This window comes from Maniola hyperantus, chromosome 11 (genome assembly GCF_902806685.2).
Source record: "Maniola hyperantus chromosome 11, iAphHyp1.2, whole genome shotgun sequence".
Classification (NCBI taxonomy): domain Eukaryota; kingdom Metazoa; phylum Arthropoda; class Insecta; order Lepidoptera; family Nymphalidae; genus Maniola; species Maniola hyperantus.
This window is the reverse complement of record NC_048546.1, coordinates 13,539,563-13,557,655: the sequence shown is the minus strand read 5'-3', so window position 1 is coordinate 13,557,655 and position 18,093 is coordinate 13,539,563. Positions and strand designations below refer to the sequence as shown.

Sequence of the window (18,093 nt, the reverse complement as noted above, 5' to 3'; positions counted from 1 at the left end):
GTCAACAGATGTACATCCCTAAATGTCATCAGAGACCCATACGCTGGTCGCGGCGGATCTGGTGGTTCCAGCGTCGCCGACGGAGGTACATCACCTCTTCGGCGAAACTACGAACCACCAGTGCCCATACCCGCAGCCAGAGACAGCCGCTCTCTTCCCCCCAACACTAGAATAAACGCCGCTACCTCACCCGCACCTAAATCAGCCTCCGCTGATTCCGTTTACACTATCCTAATCAGACTGCCAGACGCCGACTCAGAAAGACCTACTATTAAAATGATCACAGAAGAATCGCCACCAACAAATTCACGAACACATTACCGACCACCAGCGAGAGGAGATTCTGAATTAAACCTCCACCCGGCTGGCCACGCAGCTTTAACAAGAAGAACGTCGCACATACAAGACGTAAGAATACCGCTCAACGCCAAAATAATCCCGAAACAGTTAGCCGGAAAAGGGATAACTTCGAAGCAACCGAAGAAAAAGAAGACTCAGGAGAAGAAACAAGAAACGAAAGCGGCAAAAACTCTCTCCGCAATCCTCCTCTCCTTCATCATTACGTGGACACCGTACAACATCCTTGTGCTCCTAAAACCTTTTACAGCTCGCACGAACTTTGTCCCAGACGAGCTATGGTCCTTTTTCTACGCCCTGTGTTATATCAACTCCACGATAAACCCCGTTTGCTATGCGCTGTGCAACGCGACGTTTAGAAGAACGTATGTTAGAATTTTGACTTGTAAGTGGCATAACAGAAATAGGGAAGCTATGACTAGAGGAGTGTATAATTAGTGGTACGGATTTTGCTATTATTTTTATTCAAGAGTCAATGTCAAAGAGTCGCTAATAAAACGCTTTTGTGCCAAAATAGCAATTGCCCAATTTTGGTACAAAGGGTCCATGGTGTTTTTGCCAAGTTGAGATTTATTTTGCTCAGTACTAATTCAAAAGTTTTTTTTAATAGTAATCACTCCTTATTTAAAAAGTTTCTTATCCTACAAATAAAACTACTTAAAGCCAGAACAGGCTATACGCCGCGTGGTCGTAATGCAAAATGGCATTTTAAAACGTAAATTGCTTTCTCGCGTGTCGAACGACTTAACTTGGTAGAAGCTCCATTAGTGTACTCCTATTTTCGTTCCTTTCAGTGGATCTAAGTACCTTTAAAGTTTTCTGAAACCACTCTCTCTCCAGTATTTTTATATCCTGGACTTATTTTAAATCTCGAAGCAATCTGTTTCATTTCGTTAGTGAGTTGTCATCCCGTCCAAGAAGAAATTAATTTGTATATTCGTTGGTATTCGTAGTACCTATCCATGAATGGGTTTGTTTCCAAATTAGATTATTTTAACCTCCAATCTTCTGTTGTAAGAAGATCAGTGTTGAAATCAAGGGTAACAAAAAAGCCAAATAAGAGTGAGTAATGTGTAGTTTAGTGAAATCGAAACTATGAGTAATTTCCTCGTGAACAAAATCCTAGTGTTTGCGATGTTTCGATTTAAGATATTTCTCTAGTCAAACATTTTCTAAGAAGTGTTCTGGTAATGTGTGAGCTTGTAGGGATAAATTCGACGAATTTAGAGCATGAGAATTTTCTATTCCTTTCTTGCATTCCATTTTTCTTGTCATTGTTAATGTAGTGGTAATCTTATTTGCGATCTTATTATTATTGTCACTAATTGAATAACGATTGTCGTCACAATGATCTATAAATAAGTATATTTTAACGACCAACGTGCTACTTATTATCTCTATATAAAATGTGTGTTGTAAGATAATCGTTTTGTATATATATACCACTTTTTTGTTTGCGAAATGTTCCCAAACAAAAAAGAGAGACTTTCAGCTTTGAATTTTCAAAGTCTAGATGTCTGTAATTGATGCATTAGTTATAAAAAATATTGGAATTCTAAGCAATATGAATTGTACAATTTTGTTGTGGCGTATTTATATAAGTGTTGGATCGAATTGTTTCATTAGCGTCATTATTTTGAATAAAGGTCCATTTTCATATGGTGGGATAAGGATTAGTGAAATTAGCTAGTCATTAAATAGTACATTCATTTAATGATACGAGTCATTATGATTATCATTACTGTTAAAATCACCATGGTTATCATTGATCGAATTCTTTACGTACCTACTTGCTACAGCAGTGAATTTTAGTAAGATTAGTAGAAGTAATTTTATTTTATTTTATTAAAAAGAATATTAGCCATGTTAAATGACTAATATTCCCCTTTCCTCTCCAAATAAGCGTCAAGCTTGTGCTAGGAGTAGGTACGACAATAGTGCAACGGGCGGGGTTTTAACCGTCGACCTTTCGGTTTTCAGTCCACTCCTGTACCCGTTGAGCTATTGAGGCTCAACAAATAATTTGCTTTTATCCAACAAAAAATGAATGCGTTTTAGAAATCTATAAGGTATCGACTTACTGCCGACCAACAAATGTGATGCACTCCAAAAGTTTTTCCTATAGACAATTCAAAGCGCGGGTTTTATGGCATGCAATTTGGAAATCCCGGTATGCTTTTCCTATCGACCGATACAAATGAGCCTTTATTCAAGATTCAATATTGTTTCGGGGAAACCACGGGTGTGGATCTTTACCTAATTTATCTTCTTGTCCGTGTCCCCACATCGCTACGATAGAACTCACACTCTAACAGTACATAGCACATTTGCATTGTAACCTATTGGGACAAAGAGTGGGGCGCGTCATCACGGATTGAACTATCTACACCTATTGTGAATTTTATCTTTTGCATTTTGAATTAGAATTTTGTTTCCTAGTAAGCGTCATACAACGATTTTGAGGAGATTAGTTAGGTACGAGTATTCTTCGATTTAAAAAAATCTCGGGCTTTCTTAAACCCGATTTATGTATTACGCGACTTTTCATCTTTCTAAAGGCATCGTTTTTGTGATAAAAAAACGAGTAACGAATCCAAGGTAAAATGAGAAATCTTTAAAATGCTGTAAATATGGCTGCGTACACAAAAAAACTGCATAAACGAGTAGGTATAGTACGCGACAATTCATCTCGACCTATCGCGGACTATATGTTTACATAAAATAATGAAAACTGGTACATAATTAGAATTATTTTGCTTTCAATACTTCAAACAATAAAGTTTTTATTAAATTACTAGATGATGCTCGCGACTTCGTCCGCGTGGATGTAGGTTTTTAAAAATCCCGTGGGAACTCTTCAATTTTCCGGGATAAAAAGTAAGCCTATGTCCTTCCCCGGTATGCAAGCTACCTCTGTACCAAATTTCGTCAAAATCGGTTGAACGGTTGAGCCGTGAAAAGCTAGCAGACAGACAGACAGACAGACACACGTTCGCATTTATAATATTAGTGACTACATCGATACTGCATCGTTGAGTAGAATGAGCTTTTGTGACTGCATTGATACTGCATAGTTGAGTAGAATGAGTTTTTGCGTTCGATCGCTGTATCAAAACCGCGCGATTTATCGATTGTCGAAAATCAAAGAGTTCCCACGGGATTTTCAAAAAAGCTAAATCCACGCGGACGAAGTCGCGGGCATCAGCTAGTAAGATAATAAACAATCAAGTTGATCTTGTATTCTATCTTGATCTTGTACTTTGTCTATTGAGATTGTAAGTATGAGTGCGGAATGGAGCGTTCGTCGCGGCATTGAGCTCCGAAACGCAACTAAACGCCGACGCTGATGCTAAAAGCATCGTGTCTATCAAGCGCGGATCCACCGTTATGGGCACGTTGGGCATGCCCACAACCCTAAAAGACTGTGACGTAACAATAGTGCTCGTTTTATCAAATTGCAAATACCTAGATTTGATTTCGAGGGTCACCGAACAGGCAACAAATATGCGCCTCCCAAGGGCAATATTGTAAAAAAATTCGCGCTCACTTAGCTTCGAGCGCCAAAATGGAATCTCGCACGGCGGGCAAAGCTGATCCCGGCCGTCTCTGATTATTATTATTATTATTTACCTGTTCAACTATTAAAGTTGACCCTGTGAGTTGATCCTAAGAACTGTACCATGAGCCATGACCCCCCAAAACTTAGGCTGAATAAAAAACCGACTCGCACTAGGCCAATTTTTAGGTGGCCCACAATCTTTTTTGAGAGCTGGATCCGTGCGTGAGTCTATACTATGTCTCTTGAAATTGAAACGTGTATTGACGCAAGGTAGTGCTGGTGCCTCACGGGCCACGGCTAAATTAAAAATATGCTTTTTTACAATTTTCATAATAAACACTTTATATTCTCATATTATTCTCAAACTCTTATTATACTAGCGTAGCTTTTTTTTAATGCTTCATAAACTACGTGTTATAAAATCATGCGTTTTTTTATCATAAAGTACTCTACTAAAAGCTAATAAGTAATCTAAATATATAAAAGGAAAAGGTGACTGACTGACTGACTGACTGACTGACTGACTGACTGACTGATCTATCAACGCACAGCTCAAACTACTAGGTAGACGGATCGGGCTGAAATTTGGCATGCAGATAGCTATTATGACGTAGGCGTCCGCTAAGAAAGGATTTTTGAAAATTCAACTCCTAAGGGGGTGAAATAGGGGTTTGAAATTTGTGTAGTCCACGCGGACGAAGTCGCGAGTATAAGCTAGTGTTATATGTATTACTAACACAAATTTATACATGAACTTATATATAAGTACTCGTAAGAATCTGACTTATTGCTTTAATGAGTGACTTACTTCATAGAAGATATTTTGTTCTTAAATTGCACTAGCACTACACTTTCACTACACTAGCTCAAAATGCTTAGGCTTAGGCTTTTCAATTGATAATAATATGTTTAGATGGAAAAAATGTATCTTGTAAATATGTCACATGTTGAAAATTCTAAATTAAAATACCTTTTTTGTGTACTCAGCCATTATACGTGTATATTATTATAGCATATTCATATTATTGTGTGAAGTATATGAATACTTATATATATATTTGTAAGTAACTAAAACTCAAGCATAACAAATTCTAAATATGGGTGTTTAATTGATAAAGAAGCGATAAATGTACATAGTAAAAGTAAATTGGTAAGTTAATTAAAGTTAACTCGGAAATTTGTATCAGCGTATATAATTATAATAGTTGTTTTACTACCGATATAATATTACTTATATACAAGTAATAATGTGTAATTTAAAAAAAATGTAAAAATTAATCTGTGTCGTGAAACGTTCCTTTGTTACAAATGAAATTTTATTAAAATATTTATAAATGAAATATTCTATGTGTAGATATAGACTACTATAATATTATTATTAACTTCAATAATATATAGAAAGACAAGACAGAGAGTTTTATACAAATAAGATGAACTATGCGTTTTTTGTTGCCCATCTTAAAAAACGTAAAATATTTATTTACATTCATTTTTAAGGTTCCGTACCTCAAAAGGAAAAACGGAACCCTTATAGGATCACTTTGTTGTCTGTCTGTCAAGAAACCTACAGGGTACTTCCCGTTGACCTAGAATCATGAAATTTGGCAGGTAGGTGGGTCTTATAGCTGGCTTTAGGGGAAAAATCTGAAAACCGTGAATTTAGGGTTAGATCACACAAAAAAATCAAATTGTGGTCATGAACTAATAATTAGTATTTTCAATATTCGAAGTAAGAAAACTAGATCAAGTGGGGTATCATATGAAAGGGCTTTACTGGTGCATTCTAAAACAGATTTTTATTTATTTTTATACATCATAGTTTTTGAATTATCGTGCAAAATGTCGAAAAAATACGACTGTAGTACGGAACCCTCAGTGTGCGAGCCTGACTCGCACTTGGCCAGTTTTTTTTAAAACAGTCTGCTTATCAATAAAATTAGTTCGAAAAACTGATTTTCTTGGTGTATAAGATGCATGCCTGAATTTAATTTAAAATGATATTTAGAAAGATAGTTGGTACGAAAATAGACTAACTTTATTTTTCAGCTACATTTGCTACATTTGATTCCATCAAAACGGTTTTGTATAGTCTGGTCAAGATTCTTATTTCAAGATTTTATTCAATTTTTAAGGTTTACGTTTAAAGGTCCATGATACAAATAGAAAAAAAAAGTTATTGTCTAGAATCAAATAATTATATAAGGAATACGTAAGTATTTTAAACACTTTAACTAAGTACTAGGTTATCGTGCTACAATAAACCTTCCAATCTAATAAATTAAAGACCCGAAAAAATATTTGAAAAGGCGTAAAAAGTGGAAGTGAGAATATTTACTTACGACTTTATAAAGGCGTAAAATTAATCATGATTGAACTTTTTTATTTTATGACTTGCAAAGACTTTACTCGGCTGTAAAATTGAAATAATTGGATGTTATTCAATTAAATTCGTATTTTTACTGACTCCAGACTTATACTAGATTTACACTAAGCAAGTTCAGGTGACAAATGCAAGTTAGAAGTCAGTAAAATCAGTGTGTAAACGCACACGCTGTTCAGTGATAAGACAAGTGCACTTTTGGTTTGACGCACACTTAACACGTGACACCCTAAACTAATTACTTGTCACATGCACTTGCATTTCACAGAGTGTAAATTAGGCCTTACCTGGATTTCAGCTAGAGTTCGTAGGGCGTTCTCGTTCCCATTTTTTGATTTCACGCCTTTCAAATACTTTCTTTCCAATGTTTACCACCACAACAAAAATCATCGTATGTACCGTGGTATCCGTTATTTAGATTATAAAATAACGAGTCCAATTCACACATCTTTTTGGTCTTTGTATTTACCTAATAAGTTTTGATCGAAAATCGTTCTAAATCCTATTTGGAATATCAATGCGCACAGTAAGATTGTTTGTATGTCTAGTTGTAAATTTGAAAGATATTTTTTGTGAATGTTGTGAGATTTTACTGATCGTGTTGTAGTTGTAGGGAACTATTTTCTATCAATCGGTACGGTTTTAAAGACATTAATTTCGAAAAATAATTCTATCTTTACGATCAATTTGTTTATTTATAGCGTTTAAACTACCGTGAGTGATTTCCATTCTAAATAATAGATATTATTATAGATATTAGATGAATGAATATCTATTATATTCTAAACACGTGAGTACACTGTACAGCCGGAACAGATATTATTTAGAATGTTTATTTATATATTTGTGTATTAAGTATAATTATTTATTTTTGCATAATTTTTTTATAATTTATTATGTTTTCCATTTCTACAAATTTACAAATTTCGGCATTTTTTACTTACATTAATATAGTTCCTATTAATTTACACTATGAATCAACTCTCTTAACTCTATAATTGCTCAATTGAAACTTTTAATATTATTGTTACCTTTTTAATGTATTATTTATTGAACATAATATAAGAACAACTTTAAAATCGTACCTATGAATTCCAATCTTTGTAAATAATTTTAGATATCACGAATTCTTTACATAAGCATAATGTATTACACCGTATATTTTATTTTAAATTATATTATATTAATGTAAAATAACCATTTAAAACTAAGTGTCCTAAAAATCAAACTAAATAGTAACTAAGTACATTCAACCTGAGAAATATCCAAATAACCAACTTATTATATTTAATATCATCAGCTAACGATTTTTTCAATTAGTTCTATGTTTTATTGAGTTATTCCGGCTGTGAGCTCATTTTATTAGAAATAGATGAATAAATAATAATATATATAAAAAAATTAAATATACATAACCACCCACAAACGTTAGGTATACTATTTTTGTAAGGTACCTAATATGAAACTTCATGGACTACAGTGACAAAAAAATATCTACTTATTTTAACTTCTGTTTATAAAGTGAACAAAAAAAAACTTTGTATCAGTCAGTCAGGTCAGTCATGTTCCAAATTAAAACTTAATGTATCAAATTTTGTTGAGTGATCGTATAAATTTTATAATATGTTATTAATATTTGAAAATGGATGAATATTATGCTCGAATTAGTGCCTCGTCCCTATGCTTACGGGGGCGGAAAATTGCTTTGTTAAAGGGTTTAATTTCGTACCAAAATAAATCTTTTCAAGTTAATATTGTACACTAACGCAACATTGCTCTAGGAATTTATGTTAAGCTTGCCTTGACGATTAACGATCAGATGGAATATCTATTTAATTTATTTTAATATTTTTAAGCAAATATTTTATCAATGGTTGAATTTATTTTTACCGGTACCTAACCATTTATTTATTATGTAGGTATTATATATTTATATTTATTATATATATATATATATATATATATATATAAATTTAACAATATATACTTAGAAAAAAGAAAATTAATTGTATTTTAAGCAACTTAAGCCCATATTAAAAGCTTAACGATACAAAAACAATAATAGAGTCAGGTCATTATTTAAAAGTAAGTTTTCGTTAATTATTTCTCCAACCAAACCTTTACCCAAAAATATATTTTCAATTTAAGTATTCATACAATCGCGATTTATTTTTACATAATATATTTTACATTAATTTTAACAGCTGATAGAGTCAAAATAATTATCTATATTTTTGTCCACTACTTGGTGTCAAATTGTCTACTATTTTTATCAACGTATAATTTGAACACAGAATCAAACTCAAACTTAAAAAAACTGACGAAATTTTTTTGCATTGGCAAAAAGTGGCAACATAAATTTGAATATGTTAATTTCAATATATTAAATAAAACAAGGGATAAAACACATTAAATAACTTTATTAATAAATCTGAAAAGTAGTATTAAGTAATATTAGTATTTTTGAATAAAAAACTTTTAAGGTTTTATAGATAAAAATAGTAATACCTTTGCATTACACCCCTTAGAATAAGTTGATAACCGCTGGATAATAATTGGTGAATTAGTCGTCGTACACGACGATTTTAAAGAAGCATCTCGTTTCAATTTTGGCCACGCGCCTAACGAGCCTTGTCGCACTGTTTGTTTCCTTGATGGTTAATTATTGCGAACCGCATTTTGGATTGGCTTGAAATTAAACCAATTTAAACAGTAAATACCTACTCAATTCCACTATAGGTAACATACCTTTTGCAATCATTTAATTCAATTTTTGAAGTGATTGTGATCCAGAATCGTTTCCATGAGACTGTGAGCAAAGTAGATATGAATAATGTAGTATTATAATAATTTTGTTTATATATTATTATAAGAACAACTGGATTTTATGTTAATTTAATAAATTAATGTGCCAAATAGAATGCCAAAGATTTAGAATGATTTAAAATGATTTTTACCTTTTTACTAATGAAATTATTTAATTTCAATTAAGTAAGTGAAGATTACGAAAAATTAAGTAGTCAACATATTACAAATAATTGATAATTTTTATGATTATTATTATCACCTTATCATAACCGATGGAATTATGTGCTAAGGTTTTAGAAAGAAATTGGCGAAGAATCTAAATGTAATTATTAAATTAAGGCTCAACGCAAATCATCGGCTTGAAAAAGTTTTGGTTTGTACTTGTTTGTACTTGATATATAAATACAAGTTTTACATGGTATAATATATTACATTTTTTTGAATACCTATCTGAAATAAATTATATAACCATCGGGGAAATATTACTGATCCGTTTGTATTTTTGACCAAGTATCAACTTTTCAATGTACCTACCTATATAAAATTATCCTATGTGAATTCAAACTCAAAAGTCTCAAAATTATTTTGTTCAATTAGATTAATTATTAAGTCGTTTATTATTATTATTATTTTTGATTGCAATAATTGCGATTAGTTTGCCTCTGGTTTGCGTTGGGTCTAAAGCAAAAGTTTTGTGAATGGTAAGCTGTATGTTTTGTCTATACAAACCTTCGATATGGTACAGTATAAAATATGCAATAGGTTCTATAATAATATAATAATAATAATAATAATAGTTTTTATTATAATCAATGTACAAGTTTAATATCTCACGATGTATTTATCAAAATAAATAAATGTGTTTTTGTAAGTTATTTTAAAGATTATTCCATGTTTTTGTATAACCAAAGACAATAAAAATTTAACTACACAGTGTTATTTTCTGGGTGACCGAGGAAAGTTATTTGATGCAGTATTCAGAATAAAAGTCAAAATCAATGAGTAGTCGTGTAAAAAAGCGTTATTTTTTCTAAATATTATTTACCATCAATTTTAGAATGAACTTGGCGTACTGCACAACTGTGCGCCCTAATTGGTTTTTGTAACGGACGGGAGTCTGATCACTGATCAGCCCCCCGATTGTGTAAGAATAACCATTTAATGGCTATCGCAATCGTCAAGACATTCTGCCCTTTGATTGGCTGTGAAAAAATGTAAACAGCGAATCAACCAATCAAAGGGCAGAATTTTTTGGTCAATGTAGGTATATAGGTGTAGGTGTCATATTATGTAAGTAAAACTAAAAAGATACCTATTAGAAAATTCCAGATAGGCAAAACTAATATTTATTTTTACATTTTTTTTGTGATGTACCTAACCACAAATCCACGGTTTTCGGATTTATTCCTTTGCTTATGCTATAAAACCTACCTACCTGCCAAATTTCATGATTCTGGGTCAACGTGAAGTACCCAATAGGTTTTCTTGACAGACACGACAGACAACGAAATGATCCTATAAGGATTCCTTTTGAGGTACGGAACCCTAAAAATGGCTCATTAGCAGGGTTGATAAAACTATGACGTTATATGAATGGAGAATTTAATGGAGAAAAAAAATAAAAATTTTTTGGTAACCATGGTGCTGTCCCGTGCTGTCGTCATCTTCGGTTTGAAGAAAGTCACCTAAATGAAGATGGTAAGTTCATCAGGATGTCAGCCCCCGATGATGTAAGAAAAACATATTCATGGTTATCGTATTCGTGGCAAACTCTGTCCCTTAATTGGCTGTAAAAAATGTAAAGAGCGAATCAACCAATCAAAGGGCGAAAATTGCTACGGTTACGATAACGATGAATACCTACGTTTTTCTTACATAATCGGGGGGCAGATCGGGAATTGACGTTTGGCCCTAGCCCCTAAGTATACCTAGGTATGTAAGTACGTATGCGACAAGTATCTAAAGAATGGATAGCAAAATAGTAGTGCTTATGGTTGAGTTCAACCAAACTAATATTAAGTAGCTAATATTACGTAGTAAAGCTGTGATAGCCTAGTGGTTAGGACGTCCGCCTTCCAATCGGAGGTCGGGAGTTCGATCCCGGGCACGCACCTCTAACTTTTCGGAGTTATATGCGTTTTTAAGTAATTAAAATATCACTTGCTTTAACGGTGAAGGAAAACATCTAATACACATACCTACTGTTCTCAAAGGTGTGTGAAGTCTGCCAATCCGCACTTGGCCAGCGTGGTAGACTATGACCAAAACCCTTCTCACTCTGAGAGGAGACCTGTGCTCTGTAGTGAGCCGGTGATGGGTTGATCATAATGAATAAATATTAAGTAAGTATACTTAATAATTGTCAGTGTGTCTTTTAGAATAGAATAGAATAGAATATATTTTTATTCAAGTAGACTTATTACAAGTGCTTTTTCGGAATGCCGTTCCTACCGATAAGAACCAGCAAGAAACTCGGCGGTTGCTCTTTTCAAGTGATCAATTTTCACCATCCGTTTATTTAACCGACCTTCGAACTCCGAACTCTTTGATTTTCCGGGAGAAAAAGTACTTAATCCGTGTCTTTCCCCGGGATGCATCCTATCTCTGTAGCAAATTTCGTCAAAATCGGTTAAACGGATAGATCGCGAAAAGCTGGCAGATAGACAGACACACTTTAGCGTATATAACTGACTGACTGATCTATCAACGCACAGCTCAAACTACTGGACGGATCGGGCGGAAATTTGGCTATTATGACGTAGCCATCCGCTAAGAAAGGATTTTTGAAAATTTAACCCCTAATGGGGTGAAATAGGGGTTGGAAATTTGTGTAGACCACGCGGACGAAGTCGCGAGTATAAGTGAGTAATATTATATAGTAGGTATGGATAACTAAGATCTCGTGAAGCATGCATTTTCTTTAACGGTGTATAAAAACATCGCGAGGAAACCTGCATGCCTGAGAGTTCGCCATTATGTTCTCAAAGGTGTATGTATAAAGATTGCATATCCGCATTTAGCCAGATTATTGCCAACCTTTTCTCATTCTGAGAGGAGATCCGTGCTCAGTAGTGAACCGGCGATGGATTGATGATGATGATGAATATTATTACCTACTTAGTTAAAAATCGATTTCTTTGTTCATTAATTCAATATTACCAATACTTGAATGCAAAGGAAGTTGTCAATTACCTATTTCGATTATATTGTGATTTATTACATATACTTGCGAAATATACGGCCATTCCTTTGTTTCGGCTGCTATTAGACCATGAGTAGAAATTCAGAGCCTCAATAGCTCAACAGGTAAAGGAGTGGACTGAAAACCGAAAGGTCGACGGTTCAAACCCCGCCCGTTGCACTATTGTCGTACCTACTCCTGGCACAAGCTTAATGCTTAGTTGGAGAGGAAAGGGGAATATTAGTCATTTAACATGGCTAATAAATCTTATAAAAAAAAGGGTCCTAGTACCTTACACGTAAATAATTTTGACGAACTCGCTGGCGCAATGGTAAGCGCCGTGGTCTTATTAGTGGGAGGTCCCGGGTTTGATTCCTGGCAGGTGTTTGGAATTTTATAATTTCTGAATTTCTGGTCTGGTCTGGTGGGAGCCTTCTGCCGTGGCAGGTTACCACCCTACCGGCAAAGCCGTGCCGCCAAGCGTTTTAGCTTTCCGGTACGATGCCGTGTTATAACCAAAGGGGCAATAAAAGGGTTTAATAAAACTGCCATACCCCTTCCAGGTTAGCCCGCTTCCATTTAAAACTGATTCTGTCTGTCACCTATTCTTCCAAACACAGCTAGCCGCTAGCGACAAGTTTAGGGTCTTATGGATTGTAGATAGTAATAAAATAATATGATTTTTTTGTATAGCGGTAGAGGATGGGATAAGAATTTATTTTATTAAAGAGAGAATAAGTAATATTTAAAAAATCATGATTTTTAGATATTTTTAACATAATTAATTATTAACGCCACGCTGTACCGAAAGCGAATAATGACGTCACAATGCGTAAACGACAAATACTTTTAAATTTTTTAACATAAAAATAGAGCTGATCCACGCGTCTGGTGACCCAAGAGCTGGTGCTTATTTCGCTCAACGGTTGAGCCTTGCCGTTCAGCGAGGTAATAGCGCCAGTGTTTTGGGCACAATGCCCATTGCCCAGTGATAAGTTTTTCTTAAAATAGAGTAATTTCAACTGGAATAATAATAACTAATCGCTACCCGTACAGCGCTGACGTTAATAATTAATTATGTTAAAAATAAATAAAAATCATATTTTTTTAAATGATTGTCTTTAATAACTAATTCTAGCCCCATAAACTATACAAAAAATCCCATCATTTTATTACTACAGTCCAAGACCCTATACGAGCGAGTACCTATAATTTCAGCTCTACTATGCTAAAACCAATCGTCTCGCTTGGTTAGGATCAATGAAATAATAAACATTCACACTCCAGTGGGGCATGAATACGTAACTAGCTCGCTGCTCGCCTCCAAGCGTCAATCTTGCAGAGTACAAACACTATTCATGCCTTGCTGAATGCGGCATTCATGCCTAAATGCAGTTGGGCATGAATACATGATGGCGCTTGTAACAATACAGCTGTCACGCTAAACGCTCCGTTTATTAGTTTGGCTTTATTCTATATAGTCTGCGACAGGGCGAGCTGGCAATTGGGAAGTGAACGCCTCGCACACCCACACAGCCTCCGCGCTAACCCGCGGGGTGATTACGTAAAACGTTGCAGTAGCGACAGCAGTAGCAATGTGATAGTTCATTTTCTTCTCTCTTTCTTCTTCTTATTTTGCTTTGTGGCTATTGCTGTCTCTCTCTAGCCGGACGTTTGACAGCAATGATCGCGAGATTTACGCCTGTCGCAAGTCTGTCGCGAGATACGTAATCACCCCGCCCGGTGCGGGCAAGCGTGGGTGACGTGTGGGTGTGCGGGGCGTCCCCCCGCCTCATACCCCGATTGCCATCTCGACCTGTCGCGTTATTCTAGTGCCACAGCTTACAGGTGATTGAAGTATTTAATGTGCTTTATTAATATTTTGAAGTCATCGCAATATTCGGTTCACTTCACTCATAATATAAACATTTACACTCCAGCGTGTGTGTCACTATATATAAGCTGTGATAGCCTAGTGGTTAGGACGTCTGCCTTCTAATCGGAGGTCGGGGGTTCGATCCCGGGCACGTACCTCTAACTTTTGCTTAACTTTAACGATGAAGGAAAACATCGTGAGGAAACCTGCATGCCTGAGAGTTCTCTATAATGTTCTCAAAGGTGTGTAAAGTCTACCAAACCGCACATGGCCAGCGTGGTAGACTATGGCCTAAACCCTTCTCACTCTGAGAGGAGACCCGTGCTCTGTAGTGAGCTGGTGATGGGTTGATCATGATGATGATGATGACACTCCAGCGAGCGAGGTACGAATATGTGACTAGCCCGCCTAGGAGCATCAATCTTGCAAAGTACAAACACAATTCATGCCTTGCTGAGTATTGCATTCATGCCCATACGCAGTAGGGCATGAATACATTACAAGGCATATGCAGCTGCTTCGCACGCTCCGTTACTTCGCTTTGTTGTAAGGGTTCACAGACGTTCTACAGTACGCGGCAGAAAATATTGTACATAGACCTTATCTACTTGGAGATAGATATCTACTTGCATTCTGGAGATGGCGATAAGAACTATCCCGGAAATCAAAGAGTTCCCAAGGGATTCAAAAAAACCACATCCCTGGAGAAGTGGTAAGCGCTGTGGTCTTATTAGTGAGAGGCCCCGGGTTCGATTCCCGGCAGGGGTTTGGGATTTCATAATTTCTAAATCTCTGGTCTGGTCTGGTGGGAGGCTTCGGCCGTGGTTATTTACCACCCTACCGGCAAAGCTGTGCTGCCAAGCGATTTAGCGTTCCGGTGCCGTGTAGAAACCACAGGGGTGTACGTTTAATAAAAAAAACCGGCCAAGTGCGATTCGGCTCGTGCAACGAGGGTTCCGCACTCCAGTCGTATTTTTTCGACATTTTGCAGTATAACTCAAAAACTACTCGTATTATGCATAAAAATAAATAAAAATCTGTTTTAGAATGCACAGGTAAAGCCCTTTCATATAATACCCCACTTGATATAGTTATCTTACTTCGAATATTGAAAATACTAATTATTAGCTTATGACCACAATTTTTTTTGTGTGATGTAACCACAAATTCGCGGTTTTCAGATTTTTCCCCTAATACCAGCTATAAGACCCACCTACCTGCCAAATTTCATGATTCTAGGGCAACGGGAAGTACCCTCTAGGTTTCTTGACAGACCGACAGACAGACAACAAAGTGATTCTATAAGGGTTCCGTTTTTCCTTTTGAGGTAAGGAACGCTAAAAATAGCCCCCTTCCAGGTTAGCCCGCTTTCATCTTAGACTGCATTATCACTTACCACCAGGTGAGATTGCAGTCAAGGGCTAACTTGTTTCTGAATTTAAAAAAATGTTTTCAGTTCAAAAATGTATATCCATTGAAGCCTGAATACGTCTCTCATGTACCAGGTACCTACATATAAAAAGTTATCTGCGTTGATGGTTGTCCATTTCGTTGTTCCTTTTATTTTATAAAATGCACGACGCGTTTTTCCGTATAACGAAAACATTGAAATGCATTTCATTGTAACAGATATAAAGCTGGAAAACCTACATTACACCGCCACATGCCTTTTATTATTATGTTTGACCAATGCGCAAACCAAATTGTATCAATATAAACTTGACTATTCATTTTGTTCTAGAGTAACCGATATGTACCTACCTACCTACCTAGTTAGTACCTACGAGTTGCGGAGCTGAAGTGGCAATGGGCAGGGCACATAGTTCGTAAAACCGATAGACGTGTGGGTCCCAAGGTGCCGGAATGGCGACCTCGCACCGGAAGACGCAGTGTTGGAAGACCCCCCCTAGGTGGACGGACGACATCAGACGAGTCGCAGGGAGACTTAGACTGCACCATTAGTCCCCAGGTGAGATTGCAGTAAAGGGTTAACTAGTATCTGAATAATAAATAAAACTATTAGGTATCTTAAACGTATTGATCTCGAATGGCGGCTGAGGGGGTTAGAATGTGAGCGCAAGTGGCTTTCAGAGGTAAAAGCACTTTACGTTTAATACCTGAACTTCATCTATTGAGTGCACTATCCGATGGCGCTCTCTTCTGTATACATATATAAACTATACTGACCCGCCTCGACTTTTCTCGGGTGGAATCTATATACCTATATGAAAGGAAAATGTGATTGACTGACTGATCTATTAACGCACATCTCAAACTACTAGACGTATTGGGCTGATATTTGACATGCAGATAGCTATTATGACGTAGGCATTCGCTAAGAAAGGATTTTTAAAAATTCAACCCCTAAGGGGGTGAAATAGGGGTTTGAAATTTGTGTAGTTCACGCGGACGATGTCGCGAGCATAAGCTAGTTTCTGATAATCCTTTTATAGTTGGTAGTTAAAGCACAGATAGAGCCAGGAGCATTCGATGTTATAGAGATGTTGCAGCCAACTAGCATTTAACCGTTCAATTACGGGTGGATAATAGAAAATATCTAGTAAATCAGCTAGTAAAGGCATAAGAGCACTGCTTACCTTAGTTTAAATAGGTCTATGTATTTCTTCAGCAGAAATTCACAACACAACGGCAGAAGGATTGCAGTTAGTGTAGCATTAGGTCGAGATGGCAATCGGGGGGAAAACGCCCCGCACACCCACGCACCCAGTTAGTCAGTCACCTTTTCCTTTTATAAGTATATTTAGATTTAGATAATCTAAATTATTATTATTATCTCGATATATCTACTCTCACGCCCGCGTACAAAATAGATACATATAAAAGCCAAAAGAGTTATAATATACTTACATACACAAAAATAAATAAACCTACATAAACATTACATACATACATATTTGTACCGGGCGGAGGATTACACCCCGGCAGGGGAGACCAAACGGCCGAGGGTCAGGGCGACAGGTGAAGAAATCGGCGGACTATCCTAGCCGAGTCCAGCAAGACCGCTTTTTGCATCTTGGCTGCGAGCGAACTGCCACGGAACCCCAGTCGCCTCAGATGGTGAGCGAGGCTGACTGGGATCAACCCATTCGCAGATATGACGATTGGGATGATTTCAGTGGACTCCACATGCCACATGTCGGAAACCTCGTGAGCCAGATCGAGATACTTGCGCTTTTTCTCCGTCTCAGCTCTCACGAGGTTCTCGTCATACGGAATGGTGATGTCCACCAAAAACACCCTCGACTGTGCCCGGTCCACCACCACGATGTCAGGCTTATTCGCTAGAATAGTCCTGTTCGTGATGATGGACCGGTCCCAATAGAGCCGGACTCCGTCGCGCTCGAGTACCGGCACCGGTGTGTACTTGTAATACGGCAGCCTCTCATCCAGGAGACCGTACTTCAGAGCAAGCTCTTGGTGAAGGATTTTGGCTGCTTGGTTGTGTCTGTGCAGATACTCAGTGTTGGCAAGCGCTGAGCATCCCGAAAGCACATGTCTGAGTGACTCGCCGGGATGGCGACAAGCTCGACAGATGTCGTGAGTGCCATCCTTCAGAATGTACTTTCGGTAGTTCCGCGTCTTGATCACCTGATCTTGTATCGCACAGACAAAACCCTCGGTTTCCCCGAAGAGGTCACCAAAGCGCAGCCACTGCACGGACGCTTTTTTATCTACGTGTGGCTCATTAAGAGCTTTAAAAAAGCGTCCGTGCAGCTCCTTCTCCCTCCATACGGCCTCCCGGTCAGAGGTGCTAAGTACCACCGGTTTCTGCCACTCGGTTTGGGCTAAGGATAGTGGGGTGAGTCCTTTATCACATTCTATGACCTCTCTATGCATGGGGGACCCCCTCATCGTCTCAAAGTAGGTTCTGAGGTTGGCTATCTCCCGGTTATGCATGGTCTTGACGCTCA

General features: G+C 36.8%; 1 protein-coding gene across 1 annotated transcript in view; it reads left to right on the top strand.

Moving 5' to 3' along the window:
- Positions 1–1,983, top strand: part of mAChR-A (muscarinic Acetylcholine Receptor, A-type) — a 78,750-nt gene extending 76,767 nt beyond the window's left edge. The window contains exon 5 of the mRNA XM_069501726.1: positions 9–1,983. Coding sequence (XP_069357827.1) covers positions 9–795 — 787 coding nt within the window. The 3' untranslated portion in view covers positions 796–1,983. The remainder of the gene's footprint in view (positions 1–8) is intronic.
- The last annotated feature ends 16,110 nt before the right edge of the window (positions 1,984–18,093 follow it).